Below are 23,319 nucleotides of genomic sequence, written 5' to 3'. Positions count from 1 at the left end.
AGAACGCGACTCCAGCCATCTATATGGCCTTGTTTATAATATATTAAATAATATATTTATTTAGATTTTATAAAATCACCTACTGTAGATTAAGTCAACGAACGATCACGTCTAACGTAGAGTTGTTCCCATTTAAGTATAATTAAACGATCGTTAATAGTGCGTACTATTGCACACAATGTGACCCACAATCGTCCAATCAAATGACTGGAAATTATTTATTATGTTTTTATTGTTAAAAATCACACCTGTTCTTATATACGTATCACGTGTAATTTGTAATTGGCCTAACGAAAAAGTGATATCTAATGGTGATAATTAAAGCGCTCTAATGCACGTTCAGCTTTTTGTAAACATTTTAAGAATTTTTGCCACGCGACGTAACTGATCACGTTCGGAAAATAACTTGTTGGGCTCGCCGTCTAAGGCTGGATCACTGCTTTTTTAATTGATTAATTTTTAATTTAGCTTCCCAGCCTGGCATTCGTCATTAATGATTTATGAATATATTGAATAAAAGTAGGTGTGTTAGATAATAATTATTGAAAGTTTTGTATTCGTTGAACGGAGATGTTTTATTTGATCTTTTCAATTTTTAAACTCATGAAATATTCTCACCATCCAACCTATAAACATTCAATGTATACCATCAACTAGACAATGAAAACGATTAATTAGTTTATTAATGTTCTCAGTACTACCCACATAAGTTATATTGGGTATAATACATTTTATCCATCAATTATATCAGAGCATAAAAAGAATGTAAGATAAAAAACTATTCCACACACATCAACAACCATTGTAATACAATGAATCAATTTGTATTGTAATAGTCTTGGAATGTTTCATGACGGGGGAACATTCAACGATTGTCTCCCAAATAAGAACATAATGTCAGCAAGTAGCAAGGAAGGCTTCGAAGGAATCCAGTGGTCGACATGTAGTGCCAACTATCTTAAAGAATATCTACAGTAAGTAATATTTGAATTATTTTAAATGACCGTGGTGTATCACATGCATTGGGTGGTGAAAGTATATGCTTTATAAACTCTCAATATTTTGTACTTAAATGTGATTACTTGTAAAACCATCGATATCCTAGTTTGGACAACTTGGCATTTATTTGGTAACTAACTAATATGCATATTAAAATGTTGACCTTTGACCTTATGTCAACTGATGAAATTGACCTTATGTCAACTAATTAAATGATGTATTCGCTCTTTTACATTGCGTATGATTGATTATTAACAGGATGAGAAAACATCCAATTTTTGTTAAATATTAGTTTTTATTTGGTAAATAGGTACGATCTATGATTGGTCAATATTGACATTTGGACCTTAATCACAAAGGATTTTTTTTTCATAAGGTGATTGAATAGTATAATCATAACAATGTAATAAAAGACCAAATTGTGCTTCAATAAATTTGTTATAATACATTACATATACATAATAGTCCATGGGCTGGAGGGGGTTACCGTGCACCCCCCCCCCCCCCCCACAGTTAAACTTCTTTGGTATCATTTTCTTCCCACGGACATATAGAGTGAAAAAATCGATGTTAACAAGAAAAATATAGGGATGCATTGTATGTACTTGCGTCATTTGTAATGATCATCAGTGTTTTATCTTCAAATATTTTTTGGGGTAGGGGGTAACATTTATCCTAATAACCCAAGAATCCAACATCTAATTAGTATTATCTTAGTAACATTGTGTAGCATACATCTTTTAAAATCTTTTAAAATTTAAATAAAATTAATCGGAAGATTATTACGGTCAGTAGAGGTCAAAAGGTCATTGACCTTTTGCAAAATGCAAATTTTTCCCAAAATATAGATAAATTTCAGTATCGTATATACAATTTTCAATATTTTTTATCTTAATTGTGTTTTACTTGTGCTTACTGACATATTGAATAAGAAAATATATGTTAACAAGATAAAAATTGCAGTTAATTATATACAAATTGTTATTTTTTATTGTTAAAAATTGCAATAAAAATACATTTTTTGGGGTAGGGGGTAACAATAATAGCAATAACCCAAGAATCAAACATCTAATTAGTATGATCTTGGTGTCGTTGTGTAGCATTCATGTATTTTAATCATATAAAATTTAAATAAAATTAATCGAACCATTTTTAAGGTCAGTAGAGGTCAAAAGGTCACTGACCTTTTTCAAAATTGCAAATATTTGCCATAATGAGATACATTTCAATATCAAATCTCCAATTTTCAATATTTTTTATTTTAATTGTGTTTTACTTGTGTTTACTGACATATTGAATAACAAAATATGTGTTAACATGAAACAAATTGCACTGCATTAATACCATCGTCATGTAATTTTGTTGTTCTTCAAAATTACAATAAAAAGATATTTTTGGGGTAGGGGGTAACATTTATCCTGATAACCCAAGAATCCAACACCTAATTAGTATTATCTTGGTACCATTGTGTAGCATACATCTTTTAAAATCTTATAAAATTTAAATAAAATTAATCGGACGATAAGTAGGGTCAGTAGAGGTCAAAAGGTCATTGACCTTTTACAAAAATGCACATTTTTGCCAAAATATAGATAAATTTCAACATAGTATCTACAATTTTCAATATGTTTTATCTTAATTGTGTTTTACTTGTGCTTACTGACATATTGAATAAGACATTATATGTTAACAAGATTAAAATTGCAGTTCATTATACATAAATTATCATTTTTTATTGTTAAAAATTGCAATAAAAATACATTTTTTGGGGTAGGGTGGAACATTAATAGCAATAACCCAAGAATCAAACATCTAATTAGTATGATCTTGGTGTCGTTGTGTAGCATTCGTGTTTTTTAGTCGTATAGAATTTTAATAAAATTAATTGAACCATGTTTAAGGTCAGTAGAGGTCAAAAAGGTCACTGACCTTTTTCAAAATTGCAAATATTTGCCATAATGAGATACATTTCAATATCAAATCTCCAATTTTTTCAATACTTTTTATTTTAATTGTGTTTTACTTGTGTTTACTGACATTGAATAACAAAATGTGTGTTGACATGAAAAAAATTGCAGTGCATTAATACCATTGTCATGTAATTTTATTATTCTTCAAAATTGCAATAAAAAGACATTTTTGGGGTAGGGGGTAACATTTATCCTAATAACCCAAGAATCCAACACCTAATTAGTATTATCTTGGTACCATTTTGTAGCATACATCTTTTAAAATCTTTTAAAATTTAAATAAAATTAATCGGAAGATTAGTAGGGTCAGTAGAGGTCAAAAGGTCATTGACCTTTTACAAAAATGCACATTTTTGCCAAAATATAGATAAATTTCAACATAGTATCTACAATTTTCAATATGTTTTATCTTAATTGTGTTTTACTTGTGCTTACTGACATATTGAATAAGAAACTATATGTTAACAAGATTAAAATTGTAGTTCATTATACATAAATTATCATTTTTTATTGTGAAAAATTGCAATAAAAATACATTTTTTGGGGTAGGGGGTAACATTTATCCTCTACTCTACTGACCTTAATAATCTTCCGATTAATTTTATTTAAATTTTAAAAGATTTTAAAAGATGTATGCTACATAATGTTACTAAGATAATACTAATTGGATGTTGGATTCTTGGGTTATTAGGATAAATGTTACCCCCTACCCCAAAAAATATTTGAAGATAAAACACTGATGATCATTACAAATGACGCAAGTACATACAATGCATCCCTATATTTTTCTTGTTAACGTCGATTTTTTCACTCTATATGTCCGTGGGAAGAAAATGATACCAAAGAAGTTTAACTGTGGGGGGGGGGGGGGTGGTGCACGGTAACCCCCTCCAGCCCAGCCCATAATACGTTGTTTCGTTTTTTCAATTTTGAAATTTGAACCCTTATATCTTGAAAACGCTTCCAATCCTGATCGATTACCTTCCAGATTCGTAATCTACGAAACATTCTGGTCTAGAAAAGTTGGATGACACTTTGTTTGCGTTCGGGTGGTGATACCAGTAGGGCCTACACCTGACGTTTTTAATAGGTCTGGTGTTGTTTTGTTTTTTGTAAACAATAAACGACAAGGTTCAGAATCTGCAAATTAAAAAAGAAAATGGTTGTGACGTTTGTAATGATTTTGTTATTTGTATTGTTAGGCCGCGGTTTTAAAAACATTTCTGTGACGAGAGGGTGAGCTCGCTTCGCTCGCTCCCCATCTAGGAAGTGTAGACGATGGTTCTCGGAATGATAATGACTCGGGTAAAAAGGTTTTAGAAGGACGTTCTCCTTCTACGTTTTCTGTCGGTTACCATTATTGAAAATGCTTGACATTCGTAAAACTAAACCTACTCTGTTTCACAGTGTCTTAGATGATTAATAACATTTTAAAGTATAGTTTTTATTGTTTGATAGGGCCCTTATAGGTCGTAGGTGGGGAGGTGAAAATCCTTTGAGGGAGGTGCTTATTCGAGGGATATGTCGATTTTTTTAGTTTTAATAACATGTTAACATTTATAATCAAATAAAATCCTCCAATAGATATGAAAAGTGGTAAAAAAGAATAACAAATGCTTGTTAAATTGTAGATAACAGTGCGATGAATTCTACTACAAATAGTATAATTTTGTTATTATAAATATAATACAATATTGTGTGTATAAATGTGGATGGGCGTTTATTAGATAGTTGGGGGGGGGGGAGGGGTGAGGGTGCGATTATTATTCAAAGTGATGTTTTATTGGGGAGACGTTTATTCAAATAAATACCATCCTAATAATTAATACATTATTTAATTTAAACATCTTTTGAAACTAACTTCCGCGACAGAGTGGGCCGTTTTGGCCCAAGAAAGAAGACGTTTTAGACGGCTTGCAACATGACCAGAGATCCCGGTCCTAACGGGACACGGATATTCCTACCAGCTTACTCAATAAAACTCGGCTATCAGGATTTCACTCGATTTTAAACAAAATGTCTTATCATTAGATCTCCCTATGTAGTTTTATAATACTATTCCCCACAATATATTTCGATGCTTTATGGCGTATATTTATTTAATTTGATCTTTATTAATTTGCAGTATAATTTTTATTTGTTAACTACTGTACCTTCACACGCGCGGTCCGATCCGAAAACAAACAAAAAACTAATGGCTATCCACTAACGGCCAACTTAGTTGAAACCAGGTACTGTAGTTGCAAGGTGAACTCGTGAACTCATCGTGAACCCGGAAATTACTTTGACCGCGTACAATTGAAATTGAGTTGAAAATATACCGATGAAATCAGTCAATCCCGAAGTTTTTCCATTGTGCTCGCCTATGTCAGAATTAACCATAATTTATATATAGATGATTCATTAGACGATTTGAAAACTACACACATGTCCATGCATAAAAGCTTTTAAAATTTGTCTGAAAATCATAAATAATACTAAACCACCTGATCATAAAAATAAAATACAATTATCTGGAGAAATTAGAGGCCCGTTGCGTTATTAAGAATGCCGCAAAATAAGGTGCAAAGCCATAAAAGATTAATACGTGATTTTGGCCCTCATCGGCAGAAACCTCCCGCAAGCGGTCAGCTCCCGTAAGAGGCCATTTTTTTCGGTCCTGAGGTTGGTCGCTACCGGAAGGTTCAACTGTATATTATTGTAATTATGCTAAATAAATGAAATGCGAAAGTTGCCTGCTACTAAGGTTACGATGCTAAACCGTTGATAGTGCGTGAACATTTGAATTATATTTCAACAGATATCGGGGTGTTAACTGTTTAGACAACGAGAGTCCTGGATTTATTGATATCTCGTTGGATGGTCGTTTACCAGGTGAAATTGTCAGCCTCGATGAGCAATGCAAAATGACCTATGGTGATAACAGTTCAGCATGCATTCTTGAACAGGTCAGATGAATGTCGCAATTAATATACTTTTTAGACTTTCTGTCTTTTAACAAAGCTGTTATTCATTTATTTTAGGATTATGTTTAACAATAAAAACTACAAATGTTACTTGGTTTTAAATCCCACTATCAAAATGTATAACACACCTGAGTGTATCCTTTGCATTTCAATTGTTACGTATCAGCACGTGCCGTCCAGTATTCCTAATTAGTTCTACTGAAACGAAAAGTGATTTAATGGTGATATTGAACAGTTCTATTGAACGCTCAGTTCCTTTTTTTTTTTTGCGTGTTTGTCGACCGATGTTCGAAAAATAATGAATGGTTTTTTTGGTTGTTTAATAGAAAGAATATTTCATAAGTTGAACATTTGTTCTATTTAAATATTTCTCACATTTTTGACACAAATTTATTATCCACAATCTGAACAATTATATTGTATCACTCAATAGCATAAAAATTACACACAATTTTCAAACAATACCGATATAAAGTATCACAGCTGCTGGAGTGAATGATTTTCTTAGTATCTAGGCCTATAAAACATTATAGTAGAGTAGGAAATGGGGGTTCAACATGCACCCCTGAGGTATATTTTTTTAATGTGATTTTTTATAATCTCAAGTATGTCTAGTAACCAGATCAGGTTGTTAACATTTTCAAATCGTGTCCCATGGGGTTGTTTTTGACCCATTTAGTCGGCCATGTTGGTTTTAACAAATTAACATTTTTTCGCATTTCTCAGGAACCAGAAATATAATTTTGGTACCAAAGTACTCAGTATATGTATGTTTGTATATGCTGTAATGAAATTTGTATACAATTACGGGAAGTATGATTTTTGACCTATGACCTTGCTTTTAAATGGTGTCCATATCTCAAAAACCGGTTGTCATAGAAACTTTATTTTAGTCTCAAATTATGCAGAATACCAACATTTATATTCATGGTAATGCAAAAGTTTGTCCGAAAATGATCGGAAATGATATTTTTGACCTTTGACATCATTTCATTTACATTTTTACACAATTTTGTCCATATTTGAGGGTATTAGCAGTTCTCGATAACTAACAGACATAGAAATATAATTTTTGTGTCAAAGTACTCGCGATATGCATTTTTATATTCACACTAATGAAAGTTTTTTGTGAAAAATGACCTGAAGTAGGACTTTTGACCTATGACCTCAACTTTAAATATTGTCATTATCTCAAAAACCAGTTGTCATAGAAACTTGGTTTTAGTCTCAAATTGTTCAGAATACCAATATTTATATTTATGATAATAAAAAAGTTTGGCCAAAAACGACCGGAAATGATATTTTTTTATCTTTGACATACTCTTTTCTTTTTTGTCAGTACAAATTCTGTCCGTATTTTGTTAGCATTATCAGTTCTCGATAACTAACAGACATAGAAAAAACATTTTTGTGCCGATCTTTGTTAGTAACAATACACTAAGATAAATTCGTTGTTTAGTTATCAACATTCCGACCTTTAACCCTATTGAATGATTTTGTAATGATATACCTTATCATTTTTAATTTTGAGATTAATACATACATACATGTATTAATTAATCTTCATTCGAGAGGAGTTCTTCTAGGATGTGACCATCCTCATCTAACTCTTTCTCGTCCAGCTCCTCAGATGTTTTCTCAATCAGATCAATGAGAGAAGGAGGAAGGACAGCACTTTGTGACCAAATTGGCTCTAATATGTTGTCAGTTTTCTGCCAGCCTTGTCCTTGGTCATATGGTTTTGGGCACCAATAAATCCCTTTATCTGCTTGCTTGAAGATAGCAAGGCGGTGATTGACTCTCTCAACATGTGGGACAAGATTATCTCTGCATGGTGGAAGGCGCGAGAGATCCATCTTTGATTTTATAGTCAGTTGCTCATCCTCGCCTACCATTTTCTTGAGCATAATGCTGCGTACATTATTTATCGACTGTTCACGGGAATGACCATACATCAAACATGTAAATGCCTCGATATCATCCATAACTTTCGGACTTACGGACCAGTCATCACCTAGTGTTCTGAAGAAAATCATTTTAAAATTAAGACAGAGTACCAAAAATAATAATAACAAAATGATTACTATTAACGCACGAAAGATCATTACCTGAAGGCAGTTTGGTACTTTGGGGTAGTTCTGTAATTTTTTCAATGGTCCAACTTTACCCTTGCCCTTGAATGCACTAGTTACGTCTTCTCCAGTGAACACGTATAATCCCATTAATGTAGTGCATTTTTCAGCTCCCTGCATTCTTGCTAGTTCACTTACATTCACAATCTTGCGATGTTTACCAGTCCCTGTATCTAGGTAAATTACTATTGGGATTGACATAGCATGATGAAGTAGGATCATAAATATATCTGTGTCAGGCGTCCTCACAACTGCCGATTTATACCCCTTATTGGCAGCATATTTAAGGTACAACACAACTCTGGTGTCAGTCTCCTCTTGTTTCGAAACCAGTTCATGTATCTCACACTGTGAAACCTGATAGGCACCGAATTTAGAAAAGATGCCAACAAAGCCACCTAGATAATTAAATTATAAATACATAGCAAAACATCAATATAACATAATTGTGTATTTTGTAGGATTATGCTTAATTATTATTGAAAATGTTCATTACGACATTATTACAGTATGTAGGCCTGTTAATCTAAAAGATAGTTAATTAAAATAAGTATACAGTAGGCAAATAAAAATATGTACCTTGTGACTTTGCAAACTTCATGAAAGTCTCCTCCATGGTCTTGTCTACTGCACTCAGAGCACCAGGGATGAGAGACCGGGCTACTGCAATTCCACCTTTTTTTAGAAGTTCCTTAGCACCAGGATGAGACCGATCGATATTTGTTAGGAACACCTCCAGCCATACGAGATATCTATAAACAGTTAGTATTAATTTATCATTGTAAGCTGATATAATAATAATAATAATAATACTAATAATAATTGTACAGTTTTTTTTAGTTTTCTAAATGTTTTAGTAAATACTTTAGTAAATACTTTATGTACATTAGCTACTAAAAACATAAATTACCTTGAGTAATTGTGTCCATCATAGGCAAAAAATAAGTCTGCCATATCGCCATTACACTTGTGAAAAAGTGCCAGGTTGTTGGTTTTCACTGAATATTGTAGCATCAGAATGAGACGAGTATGGTCAATCACACTGAGCCAGAATGTGGCTGTTTTCCCTAGATGACCATTACGAACTTTGTCCTCATAAGCCATGTATTTCTTGAGCATGTTGAGGGTTGCTGGATCCTGTAGCACAAGATTAAGGGTGTCACGGTTACAGATGTGGACCATATGCAATAAGACATCTAACTTTGCAGCATCAATCTTCTCCTCCTCAAGGAATTGCTCAAATAGCAACCGTTCCATGGCTTCAGTGACTGTTTTGAGACAGAACAAGGCTTTTGAATATGCCTTTCCTTTAAGCACGCTACTCAAACAGCCACTTGTGACGAGATCAGCTTCTATAAGTATGTCGGAATAACCTGACCCTTTGCATTTATGGCCAGTCAACATACCCATATAATTCATTCCAGTGTGGAATGGTCCTGGCGTCACAACATGCTTCTTATACCTGTCAGGGAATTTCCAGATTAGAGGAAGTGCCTTCATACATCCACCAAGATCGAATGTGTTAAGAACATATTCTTGGCCTACCTCCATTGTGGCATCTTCGGATATTTTCAATAATTCAACAATAACTGAATATTGAGTGAAGGGTTGGTTGATGGGTGTGAAATAATCAATTGTTGATTTTGTTGAGGGTTTGACTACTGAAGTTGCTGAAATGAAGCCACCAAACCCTGGAACAAGTTGATTTCCTTCTTGTTATGAAACCAGATAAGATACTCTTGTATATACTTGCAGTACACTGTATCGTTAGTTGCAGGTGGTGTAAAAACAGTTCCATCTTGAAATCTGGGTCCAACTCGACCATACAACTGCACAGGAACAAGGGTTTCTGGTGTTTCAATCATCCGGGACCTTATATTGCTTCGCTCATAAAGAGGTAACAAGCGGTCGTGGTCAACGGTATTAAATCCAGGCTTTACCTCTTGTATCATGATTCCGCCTGTGGTATTTACCATATTTGAGCCATGGATGTTTGTGGTAACTTTGTTTAGATTATCCCACTCAAGATGGAACACATCATTACCATCACCAGTAATGATTTGTGGAGTAAGGAATGTAGAAATTTCATCTACAGCTTTCACCAGTGCTGTTTCAAGTTCTAAACTGAAGTCGTATGTCTCACAATGACCCAACCTATTCAGAATAGTTGTCAATTGCTTACTGCGATAGAGATGTCTAACTGTGGTACTAAGGAGTATGTGCTTCGGCAACTTCCACTCGCCTTTTGTCACAGCACGGCATATATCCTAAAATAAATCAATATATATATATGACAATATATATGCATCAATGTATTGTGTAATTTTAAATATGCGTCGTGTACAAATAACATACCAATACACTGTTGCAGAAGGCTTTCAAAGAACATTCAGTTATGATAACTGTTACGTACTGTAAATTTGTAAGAATAAATTTAAATGTGTCATACCTGGCCAATAGAAAGCACAATACGTCTTGTCTTTTCATTCATGTTCTGCATGTTTTCATCATTAGATATAAGTATACTCAAAAAGCTCAAAAGATTTGGTGGAAGAAGTTTATCGGCTGCGTTGATTTCTAAATCACTTGCTGTAGGTGGCCACGGAAATGGCTTCATTTCTTTAAAACCTTGTTGTACAGAATTTCGAAGTTGCATCGCCATATTTTCATACTGGTTTTTCAATCCCAGTTTATATGCATAACTCACTGCATCAGCGACAGACAGATTTTTGCTAAAAACAACTTATAAGTAATACACCCCTTATCACCTGGGTTAACATTTGTAATAGTAATGCATTTGCTTATATGGTGGTTCTCTAACTGTGCCTTGAGTTTCTCACTTCTATACTCTGGATTAGGGAATCCCATTTTCTCTAACTCTTTGACATAGATATCACGAAGTGATGACAATAGCATGACTTCTTGCTGCCCAATTACATGTTCTTGAATAAAATAAATTACACACGTCAATGCATTTAAGCGGGCCTCACCTTTAAGACCATTATCATTATCCACATTCAACGACTGGATGTATTTTACATACTTTAGGTTGAATTTTTTTCTGCATGATTGGTGGAAATTGGCGTCGCGGGCAAACAGGTCTTCACCTTGCACTAAGCAATGTAGGTCATGCATTCCTAGTGCAAGTGACCGAGGCTCAATTTGTTTCCATGTGGGATCTTTAAATACACCATTTTCAGTTTTATAAACAGGAAACTTGATGCACCTTTCAGTCTTTCTAGACACTTTCAATTCAAGTTTATTACAAAAAATTGAATGCATGGTATTGATGTAATTAAAGATGTTTTAATCCAATTTTGGAGCTCCAGAAAATTGTAAAAGTATAGAAATTAACATTTCAGGAAAAGTGCAGGAAGAATCAATTTGACTACGTCATTTTAGTGAAGGGTGGATGGGAGGAAAATGAATACAGTGCAATGAATTTCTGCTGTAATTTTTACTATTGTCCAAAGTTGTTTACATAGATAAATGTGCTTACTTACACTATAAAGTATATAGGCCTACTATTTATAAAATATATAAAAACTAAATATGTGAATTAGAAATTAAATATTTGAATGATAAAGTATATACTATTTATAAAATATATAAAAACTAATTATGTGAATTATAAATTAAATAATCGAATGATAATAATACGTATAAACTCATTTTTTAATCCCTACCACAAACAATTGCCGATACATGCTCAAATAGATAAATGCTTATACATAAAGTTGATGTTTATTAGGTCAATGGTCAATAACTTTACTTCCGGTCATTTTCTAACAAAATGTTACATTAAAATAAATATAAATATGTATGGTCTGAGCAATTTGAGACCATTTTTAAATTTCTATAATCAGCCGTTTTTTAGATACAGTTCAAGGGTCAATAGTGCAGAAAAATAACATTACCGGTTACATTTAGTAAAAATGTTCTATTACAATGAATATAAATATATTGATTCCGAGTATTTTGATACCAATATCTTGTCAATAGACCAAAGGGTTATGGAGATATGACCAGAGACTACTGAATAAAAATCCTTGTAAGCTATTCCCTATGTCAAAGGTCAATAACTTTGCTTCCGGACATTTTTTTACAAAATATTGCATTACAATAAATATAAGGTCTGAGCAATTTGAGGCCATTTTTAAATTTCTATGACCAGCCGTTTTTAAGATACAGTACGAATCAAGGTCAAGGGTCAATAGTACAGAAAAATAGCATTTCCGGTTGCATTTAGTAAAAATGTTCTATTACAACGAATATAAATATATATATTCCGAGTATTTTGATACCAATATCTTGTCATTAGACCAAAGGGTTATGGAGATATGGCCATTTGGTCGCCATTTTGAATTTGGGGCTGTTACCATGGTTACAGGATCGTGAAAATGTGTTACCTAGCATTTTTGGTATCCTAGCACCATAATAAAGTGAAATCAAGTGAAATCTCACTTTGGGCATTAAAATCCTACGGAAATACACGAGGGCGAGGACCCTTTTTTTCTTTTTTTTTCTCTTTTACAATTCTATCTAAATTTAAGAAAAAACTAACTATATTCTGTATGTATTACTAGCAAATGTGCAAAACACTTTGGTGTCGGCGGAGTCCTGATGACGGGTGTCAAACTAAAGCAAATGCGGAACTTGAAGGCTCAGAGTGTCTTCCAGGGAAGGTAGGTTTGAAAACTTGTTTTACACCACACTATTAGTACTACTATTATTTAAACCTATTGGCTATACATGATATGTCCTTAAATTATGTATATGTATGTGTATTTATTTTATCAGAAATGCAAACAATTTGTCCTTAGAAAAGTCGCCATAACTGAAGATTACATTAATATTATATTATAATATAGAATGTCATACTATACGAAACTCTCTTATGTTTTCTTTCGGTATGTTTGCCAGTGCCACGTAAATACCTTTACTTCTTGAGTTTATCTCTATTTCATTTTCAAATTATATGAACATCAACATGTTCTTATTTTTTCTTTATTAAGAGACTTCTTATACTGTATAATTTGCCATTTGTATGTTTGGAAGCAAATAAATGTGACATAATAAATACCATTACTATCCGCGATTGTGATGTGTTATGTTGATGCGGTACCTTGTAATTATTGACTACATCCCTTTTTCTTAATTTGTTACTCCATCTAGTGGTGTCGAAAAAGAGTTTGTGTAGACGTCGGGTCCGAAGGCCCTGCAGCCGTGGATGGTGGCTGGTCCGATTATGACGAGTGGACCAAATGCTCTCGATCGTGTGGGAGTGGTGTGCGGAGTAGGAGACGCCGATGCGATAATCCACCGTAAGAACTTGTAAATTAATTCAAATTTCAAAATAATAGTTGGTAAGCGTATCATAAAATGACACCGAGAGGACAAAGAGGACTGACTGAATGGTGTCTTTAAAAGTAAGTGTATTAGTTGAGGTACTAACTACCGAACTTGTTTTGTAGGCCAGAGTATAATGGTAGGATCTGTGAGGGAGATGCAGTTATGTTAGACATTTGTAATCTTCAGGTAAATATCACGTATGATGAATTCTAGACCTGATTCAACTTTGTATAATGGTAGAGAGTGTAATATTTTCGGATTGTACGCTCCAGACCACCACGCTAATACATTTCATTTGATTAGAAGACGTTGGACCACATGGCGTGGAATAGTATGCACATAACGCAGGGTGTGTTAGTGGAGAGTGCGCCGCATCTCCACTAACGCACGAACTACGAAAACAAAATAACTGTGTGAAATCCAATAGCAGTACCGTCTGCAAACGGAAACAACAAAAAGATCAGAACAATGGCAATAACAAGAATAATTATACTTAGATGTTATTATATCAAATAAACGCTTTTCTGCAAGCCAGATACAATAGTAAAGACTTAAGTTGTAAACCCCAAACCTTGCGTTTTTTTAAAAATAAAGTCGTTGATATTACAAAATAATGCGGGTCGTTTCCCTGGTTCATAATATAACTTATATTTTCTATGTTTAGAATTGTGAAACCTCACAACTTGCATTTGTACAAGAGCAATGCGCCAATCAGAGTGATCATCCTTCTGGAGAAGGCTTTAAATGGCAACCGAATTATTATTATTTTAACCGTAAGTCTCTAAAACAAAATTATTAATCATTATTTACTGAATCATGGACAGATGAAACAGGTGGATTTTGAGAATTCTATTAAATTTTTATTATTATTTTTTCGGAATATAAATAATATAAATAAGGTTTTCGAGCATGCCGTCAGTATACAGTTGTGTGCGATGCAATAATTGTGTTTTTAATATGGCTACGCTGCAAATTTGTCATGGATCTCCCTAACTTATATTGTAGTGGCTGTTGATTGGCGTGGCGCTGTTACAATCAATTATACGTAAATATGAATGCATAAACGGGCATAAACCGAATAAGATTTGTAAACGTCGTTCACTGCGAATATAATATACGATGGAGTTTAGCAATGTGTCGTTCTAATGTAACAAGCCAGAGATGCAAATGAAGCACGAAACTTCTTGGAAGTTGTTGATGGTATGTACAAACAAACACAAGTGATATACTTGACAAGTAACACACTGTAATTATGTAATGCTAATACTATATTTTATATTGTTATACAGTTAACACCTTCTGTAAACTTAACTGTGCTCGAAAAGAAGGAAATACATATCACCTACTTAGATTTGGAGAGTTCATCGATGGTTCCCGATGCGATTCTAACGACACTTACAATGCGTATAAGATGTGCTTTTCAGGTCGTTGTGAAGTAAGTAGGACAATCCTTTCAATTAAAACACAGAACTAACCAACTAAATGCTTTACTACGACAAATGTTTAAAACAAATAAACAAACCTATAGATTGTTATCGAAATGCTAATATGGTGGAGCCTTTCGGTTTGCGACGATCAAAGATCTAAAGCCTGTTTTCCTGTCGACGTTAAGTTGCGTTAAAGTTACGTTTAAATCGTTAAAGTTGAAAATAAAATAGCGATGACGATGATCGAGTCGGACCGCTAATATTTACACATTTTTACGCGATCGTTCATAGTTTCTTGGTTCTCTTGAGCGTTAATTTACCCCCTTTTCCTGTAAAATCGTTGAATCTGGCCATTAAATGCAACTTTACGCAACTCAACGCAACTTAACGATCGACAGGAAAACATGCTTTAGAAGCCTCACACAGGCTTGATGGTTTCTATTGTAGGTCCAGCAGGCGACGACCGATTTACCTGACCTAGGTCGGTCGTCGGTCGTCCAAAATCGAAAGCTACCTTTCAGTGAAGGTGTTTGAATAGCGATATAAACGTCTCGACAATAATGTAGAATTTTATAATGTATAACTGTCAATGATGACAAAGCTTTAGTTCCAGATGTTCAGATAGGCTCTCAGTTTGCTCATTTTTTTTACAGAATGTTGGATGTGATGGGAAATTAAACTCTGAAGCAGTATTTGATAGATGTGGAAATTGCAACGGCGATGGCAGCAGATGCACCGCTACTGAAGCATCTAAGACTGTTGGTGGTGTATCTAACAGTAGGAATATGTTTTAAATATTATTAAACACAAAATACAATCATATTATACACATCAAATCAAAACTATGTTTAAGGGTCGTTCACACCAGTTCCGGCACGGTTCCGGTCCGGCGTCACCAAATAAAATCGAACGCCAATCAATAATAATGTGCGAATAAATAGGAGCGTAATTGTTTGTAACTACTACGGAGTTCTATTATGTCTACTATGTTTTCCCTACTCTGAAGTAATTTATTACTTATATAATTACTTATATAATTACTTATATAATAACTTATATAATTTCTTATATAATTAATTATATAATGATTCTCATTGTACACTATAGAGAAGAGTGTTAGACATTAACGTTCTCATACTAATTTATGTTTTACGATTCTATAAATTATGTACAACATGATTATAAAGAAAAATATTTTATCTTACTTGTTTGTGTGTTTAGAATTTGTCCATGTTGTTTCGATACCAATTGGGGCAACAAGCGTAATTGCAACCGACGGAGGAGAATATAGTTTTCTAGGTAGGCCCTACAGTTTTATCCAATGATTCATTTGATCAGCTTTACATATTGGAAATCCAGGAATCTGGACCATCATTGATGAAAATATTTATGCAAATATATTCAATATGCAAATGCTTTCAAATGTAGTATTAAAATTATATGTATTCGTACTTGAACAAGTTGAAATTGTTAAAACAAATATCAATCATGTATCGTTTAATAGGTGTACAATTCAATGGTGAAATTGTCATTGGTAATGATTATTTGCAACGACGATATCAGGGTTTGGTGTCAGCTGGGGTAGATTTAGTTTATTATTCATACGCGTTCGACCAAGTTACTATCAAAGGACCAACTACTGGTGTTATTGACATTATGGTGCGTATACTAGTGGACTGATGAAACTTTGCATGCTATATTTATTCATTTAATTAGTTGGAAACTTGTTCTCATGTTTACCATACTTCCTAATACTGTACGCCTAGTAACAAAACACCTTTGAGATAAGGGTATAGTTTTTTTGGAGTAGGCCTACAGTGTAGTTGACCGTGGTTAGTTTTCCTGTTGTAGTCACCAGGGTTGCACAATCTAGTATATTGAATAAATCACTTTCTTACTGAAACCATTTCATTTATGCATTTAGTTTTTATATAAAAAAATCAATACAATTAGTTACAATCGCCAATTTTCAATTATATTACAGGTTTTCAAACATGCAAGGAGCCCTTTGTACAAGGCAAATGTTTCCTACAGTTACTACCAGAAGACTAGCATGGCAACTTTAGAATGGAGTAAAGGTTCGTGGTCAACTTGCTCGAAGAGTTGTGGTTCAGGTCAAGAGACGCGTGACATCACTTGTACATTAGATGGACGGCCAGTAGCAACAGCAATGTGTAATGGTGTCAAACCAAATGAACAGCGACCATGTGACCAAGGGTCATGTCCTATGAATCAATGGGCAGCTGGAAAATATGGCAAGGTAAATGTTGCATATAGTTAACCACAGAGTCTAGATAAGATTAGTAAAATACTGTTGAATAAAATGCAATTTATTTTTCCTCTCTGCGTAATATTTGATTCTAAAATAAGAGCACATGATCACACGCGGAATCACGTCCAACAACATTACGATTTTATGCATTATGTACTCTATTATCGACATTAGCCTGTAGTCTGTAAGCTGCTAACATCAATGTTATAGACAGTAGATACCTTAACACATTTTCTGTATCGTGTAGTGTTCGGTGACATGCGGTGATGGCATTAAAACCAGAATTGTAACTTGTCAAAGTTCGGACGACGAACAAGTACTGGATGATTCCGAATGCAATCCAGAAACTAAACCGAACGAACAGAAGCCATGCACAAAGCCAGCATGTAAGTAGATTTTCAGTCTAACCCAATGATAAGATTACGATGACGGACATATGATTGTGGTTATTAATCGTTCGTCTTTAAATCATAGGTTGCGGCGAGACATACACAAAAAATTCGGGTTCGCTAACCTCACCAAATTACCCGAATAAATACATGGCGAATGCAGATTGTGTGACAAAGATCCAAATAACGAGTGGTCGTCAAGTCAAAATCTCGTTTGAAGTGTTCAAATTGCAGAATTCAAAAAATTGCAAAAACGACTATGTCAAAGTAAGAGGATATATATATATATATATAATTATTTACGTTAAACCTTTCTTGAATACCTACGTGTGCGACGTTTCACAAATCTTTATCTGGCAATGACTAGATGTTAGTGGTTGGAGTTGTAATGCATTTATTGTATAGTTTTTCTTTATTGTACAATGACAAATGAAGTTGTTTAATAATTATAACATTTGTATTTTTTACTTTACTTGCACTTTGCAACTTCTAGTTATGCTAAGCTTATAATTCTACGCATGAATATCTTATTGTTTATTATTTTAGTTGACAGATGAAGGAACAGGAACCAATGCCGTCTTTTGTGGTTTCCTGAAGCCTTTCCATTGGACGTCAGAAACTCACATGGTAAAGTTGGAGTTTCACAGCAACAAAGGCACAAACAAAAAAGGATTCCAAGCGAAATATGAGAGCATTGAGACAGAAACAAACGGATATGGTTAGTGGAGTATACGTATACTGTGTTTGTTTTTATTACAAACAAATAATAGGCCTAATTTACATAATTACAATATAATTTGAATGGGCCGCGCCTAAACCCAGTAAGAAAAGGTTGATTTGCGTGAATTGGATATGTGTGCACGTGTATTCATATTATTTGTATCTACTTCCTGCGAAGCGAAAAAAATGCACAGCTAATCAGGCAGTTTGACGCGATTCACACTATTACATTTAAATTACATACCTTACATATTCACTTGGTTATTGATGTTGCTGGCGGCGTTTTTCAAATGTGAAGATGTTCTCTTTAAAAAGTTAAAAACAAAAATTGACTATATTAAACCATTTTTTTCATTCATTTTTTTCATTCATTTAGTGCCAAGTTGCGGTATGACAATGTCTAAAAATGGAGGTATAATTGTGTCACCAAGCTACCCGGACCCTTACAAAAATAACTTCGAATGTGAAACCGTTATCCAAGCTAAGCAATCAGATGTTGTTGAACTTACTTTGAAAGAGTTTGAAGTTGAGTTTCACAACTCTTGTATATATGATTACTTGCAGGTACATTAATTTCATTATTTAATATTGTAAAGCAATATAATCAGTAATAAGTAATACCGTATTTATTCGAATTGTTGTGATGTTTAATGTGTGTAATGTGTTACTTGTGTATTATGCGCATGTGATAGGGCATTATACGACGAAATAAATAAACGCCCGGGGCGTTTATTCGGGAGCAGGGTAGGGATTAAAAAAATGACCTAATGTTAAAGATGTATTGTCCCCCTGAAAATTAAAAAAAAATGTTTTTTGTTGAATATGCCATTTTAATGTCACATAATAATTATCCACTTATCCACCAAAAATTGGATCGGAAAAAAAAACTATTTACCTGAAAAACTGCAATTTAAAGCAAAAAATAGTCAAATTGGCTGCCAGCCAATGGTTTTTGGTGAAATTTAACCATTTATTTTGTCATTTTATAAGTCATTTTTTCTACGGAAGTGATTAACTTTATTAAAACTACAAAATAACATGTTTAAAGTCTGATTTAATTAATTTTCATTTTTCAACCAACCCCAAAACTAATTTTACTTCCAAAGTACTCCTTGTCTATAAAGAACCAATGTACCTACTATAGTTGATTGATCTTGCCCCGGTGTCCTTCTTCTTCTATATAGGCCTATTTATTTTTACCAACACTTATTATGCTTTTTCGATTGTTTGCAGATCACGGAGACTCAAGACGGAAATGTGGAGGACCCACTATGTGGCTCAAGAACAGGCGACGTTCTCGAATTTACTGGCGGGATCAAACTGCTGTTTCACAGTGATAGCTCCGAATCAGATAAAGGGTTCAACATTTCTTATAGAGTAGTCAAAGCAGCTTAGACTACGGCTACCAATCCTAAGGCCATTATAAAAATTATTCAAATGTATTATGAAAAAAAAAATTACTGAACTAATAATTAGTCTATCAAATCGTAATATTCTTATTAATATTATTAAATTATTAAACTATATTGCTTGCATTATACACACTTTGAAATCAATTCTTTTTTTTTTAATAATTAAAATTGCTATAATGTTCCGGTGTACTCCACCAAACGGTTTGTTTATATACATTGACACATTGCTAATACTGATGTTGTAATCAGTATTAAAATAAGTTTATATTTTTACACTTGATAGATCTTGATAGATATTTGATAGTGGTCTGTAATGCATTACACGTCACTACTGAGGTACTAAATAAAATTAACTATATCTGCAATTATGTCTACTACTGTATGTCAATTTCATCCATAAAAAGGTAACTCCTGTGAGTTGGTACAAAGCATTACCATTGCAACAATGCACGAACAAAAAAATAACTTCAATAGAACAAGGCGATATACATGGCTGCAGTCGCGTGCTCAAGTTAGTGTTTACCGACCAACCGACCGACATAGTGAGCTAGCTGTAGAGTCGCGACTAAAAAGAGCCGTACTGTATACTGGATATGGTGCGAAGAATCCCAATTAGCGCACCAATGATAAGAGATAGTTTAAATAATCCATCGTTTGTGATTGGTCAAATAAACTGCGTTGCGCTTAGCTGTACGTCCTTACGTTAGATCCCTGGTAGTGAGAACTAAGGTATATAGGAAGCTTTCGATTTGCGACGACCGACGACCACTACATCATAGAAATTCAATGTGTATATGAGTGAATATACGGCATTGGTTTGCAGTGATTAAAAACGCATCAACATAGGTCTGAAGCAACCGACAGCTCTCTTACTTAAAAGACAACCAGCGTACTCTCTTGACACGATAGTGTATACTTAAACACTGTAAGTTTGAAGTTTATGGAGTTACTCAGACAAAACGTATATAGGATTAATCACCACTTAAACACTACATACTTGTATCCACGTGAATGCCATTGCGCAAATGCGAATTATTATACTTTACAATGATCACCTAGGTATAGTTTTCACCTTTTAATAGTATACTGTACGTGATGAATGATGAATATTGATTAATTTGTTTTCAAAGTGTCTTCTTCAAGACAAAACATTGCACTATATCACTTTATTATTACACTGGTTTAGTTTGCAATCTAGCAGCTGAATGGACTACGTACCATATTATTTACGTATGCATTGATTCTATACTCATTTTGTGACTTTAAATATTACAAAAACACACACAATAATTTAAGAAAATAATAAATACGATTGGTAAAGTTAAAGTATATGTATTACAGTAAACACAATTAGTAATATAATGTCATTGAAAGTATCAATACCAGTTTTGATACATCGACTGAATGGTATACAATTATATTTCATTTGATTTTAGCAGCTAATACCGCAGTGCTATATTGTAAGTGTAACAACCTATTGAGCTTTCTCTAACACTGGTAATACCATTTTAATCATTCCACAGGAGAATTGTATGTAGGTATGTTAGTTTAATCAAGAATATAGATAGAAAGTCAGCTAGTTTTAAAACGGTTAACGAACTTCTACTCATTATATATTTAAAATGTCTTGTGAACACCGCATGGACCGTCTCGTCGTGTGTATCAGCGCTTCTTCGTTGTCGATGCTCTGTTCTAAGTGGCTTGATAACATTCTTAATGTACTCGTCTATACATTTGTAAACGGCATAATTGAAGAGAAGAAAATGATATGAAGAGTATAGTATTTCGTATTAAACTTCTTTCTTTTCATGGGAAGGGCTAAACAATGTCAATCTGATTTAATTGCCACTTTTAGGAAGAATCGAATATCACAAACGTGAAGTCATCTTACATTCGATTGAAAGATTCAGTTTAGAAACAAGAATTTAAACTTTATAATTATTCAAATATACTGAAAACTTTGAAAGTTCCATATAATCCTACATGAATAATCATTGGTTGATAGTAAAAATAGAACAAGATGACGTAACAGTTACAGATTCAGACGATAACCATCGTAGCAGACTTTTGCATGACGTCAGTCGAATATAATAAACCACAATAGTGTCTGTGTTAAGCACATTAAAACAAAGTAGATCTTATAAGCTTCAATTGAAGTATGTCTAAAAGTTTTGGCGCGAGGTAGCACTTTTTAGGGTTACATTTATATTTTTACTTTGACAATGGATATTGCTGTAATACCAGAGGACATGATACATCTAGATGCCTTGTTACCTAATGGTGTTCCGCTACTTTCTTTAGATGTTCTCAAGCCATTGTTACAAGATAACCAACAGGTAAGCATTAGGGATTATACTAATACCATTTATATGTCGTGGTAGACGACTTAGTTCCAACTCTATAACCGAAATTTACTCTTTAAGAACATGTTTGTATTCCCATATTTGAAATGACGTTCGAAACATTCCATTTTGTCCTAACATAATTCTAATTTTAAAGAATAATATGAACGTACGTACAATTTGAAGCAACATTTATATGGTCATTTTATCAGTAAAACATTTACCAATACTACATAACCTATTGTATGGAGCACAACAACAAAATGGCGATGTCTGCGCAAAGACCTCCGTAGTAATATGAGGTTTATTGAGAAAGTACAAACATTACAACATGATGCTATTAAAACACTGTTTTATCAGTTTATCCATATTCATTCGTTGTTTTTAGGTTAAACTTGGAAAGGGTGCATTTGGTGAAGTAGTGCTGTGTCGTCTTGGTGGAGAAAATGGTGAACTGGTCGCTGTGAAAAGGTGCTTATTAGCTGACAATGACAAAATACAAAGATGTATTGATAAGCTTCAAGTAAGCATTGAAGCAAGAACTCAGATGATGTTGTCTGCTGAGATATGCGACGTGTTCCCGCGCGTTTATGGTACCTGCACATACGGCACGAGCGATGGGATCATAATGGAATTTATTGGGGATTCATCAACATTCGAAACTGTAACGTTATACGATGTTATTACCAAGAACATGGTTCATCTATCTTTAACTGATGGATTTCACTGCGCACTAGATATTGCAATTGGAATCAAAATTTTGCAGACATTTGGTTTGATTCACAACGATCTAGCAAGCAGAAATATACTTCTACATAAAGTCGATCACCACTGGGCAGCAAAGATTACGGACTTTGGCTGTGTGTGTTCATCGGCCGTTCCTTACGACGTATTCCAATTGAATGACACACCAGCAGACGAAAGAACGGGGCGGATTATCAAATACCGCGAATACGCACCGGAACGATTTTATCCGGAGTCGCCACCAACATTTGCGTCAGATATTTACAGCCTAGGAATCACCATTGTCAACATTGCTGATCATGTCAACTGCAACTTTCTACGATGTGTCGGTAAATTATGCTCTAGTGCGGATCCGAAAGACAGACCAAGAATTGAGTTTGTAGAAAAGAAGTTGTTATCAGGAATCAAATGTATTCGATAAAATACAGTACATGATAGAGTTGAAGAATTTCATAAAATATAACACCTACCAAAAATCATCATAGTTTTTAAAAGGTTTCTATTGTTTTGATATTGTTAATAGCTATAAAATCAAATTTGCCTTATAATAGCCAATGTGTCAAATATATTGCAACGTTTTTCTATTAACAATCG

General features: G+C 33.8%; 2 protein-coding genes across 2 annotated transcripts in view; both read left to right on the top strand.

Moving 5' to 3' along the window:
• The window catches only part of LOC144848029 (A disintegrin and metalloproteinase with thrombospondin motifs 16-like), a 28,834-nt gene extending 8,956 nt beyond the window's left edge, over positions 1 to 19,878 (top strand). The window contains exons 9-24 of the mRNA XM_078704694.1: positions 837 to 974; positions 5,770 to 5,917; positions 12,654 to 12,752; positions 13,243 to 13,391; positions 13,542 to 13,605; positions 14,084 to 14,192; positions 14,709 to 14,854; positions 15,500 to 15,623; positions 16,068 to 16,145; positions 16,351 to 16,505; positions 16,831 to 17,106; positions 17,366 to 17,504; positions 17,593 to 17,774; positions 18,054 to 18,225; positions 18,604 to 18,791; positions 19,461 to 19,878. Of these exons, the coding sequence (XP_078560820.1) occupies positions 837 to 974; positions 5,770 to 5,917; positions 12,654 to 12,752; positions 13,243 to 13,391; positions 13,542 to 13,605; positions 14,084 to 14,192; positions 14,709 to 14,854; positions 15,500 to 15,623; positions 16,068 to 16,145; positions 16,351 to 16,505; positions 16,831 to 17,106; positions 17,366 to 17,504; positions 17,593 to 17,774; positions 18,054 to 18,225; positions 18,604 to 18,791; positions 19,461 to 19,622 (2,329 nt within the window). The 3' untranslated portion in view covers positions 19,623 to 19,878. The remainder of the gene's footprint in view (positions 1 to 836; positions 975 to 5,769; positions 5,918 to 12,653; positions 12,753 to 13,242; positions 13,392 to 13,541; positions 13,606 to 14,083; positions 14,193 to 14,708; positions 14,855 to 15,499; positions 15,624 to 16,067; positions 16,146 to 16,350; positions 16,506 to 16,830; positions 17,107 to 17,365; positions 17,505 to 17,592; positions 17,775 to 18,053; positions 18,226 to 18,603; positions 18,792 to 19,460) is intronic.
• Positions 19,879 to 21,861: 1,983 nt separating this feature from the next.
• On the top strand, positions 21,862 to 23,146 carry LOC144848964 (tyrosine-protein kinase SRK3-like). The gene is made up of 2 exons (XM_078705917.1): positions 21,862 to 21,975; positions 22,370 to 23,146. The coding sequence occupies exons 1-2, from the start codon at positions 21,862 to 21,864 to the stop codon at positions 23,144 to 23,146; spliced, it is 891 nt and encodes a 296-aa protein (XP_078562043.1).
• Positions 23,147 to 23,319: the final 173 nt, after the last annotated feature.

Source organism: Antedon bifida, chromosome 7 (assembly GCF_963402885.1).
Source record: "Antedon bifida chromosome 7, ecAntBifi1.1, whole genome shotgun sequence".
NCBI classification, from domain to species: domain Eukaryota; kingdom Metazoa; phylum Echinodermata; class Crinoidea; order Comatulida; family Antedonidae; genus Antedon; species Antedon bifida.
Note: the sequence above shows the minus strand (reverse complement) of the source record. Positions and strands in the feature narration are given on the sequence as shown.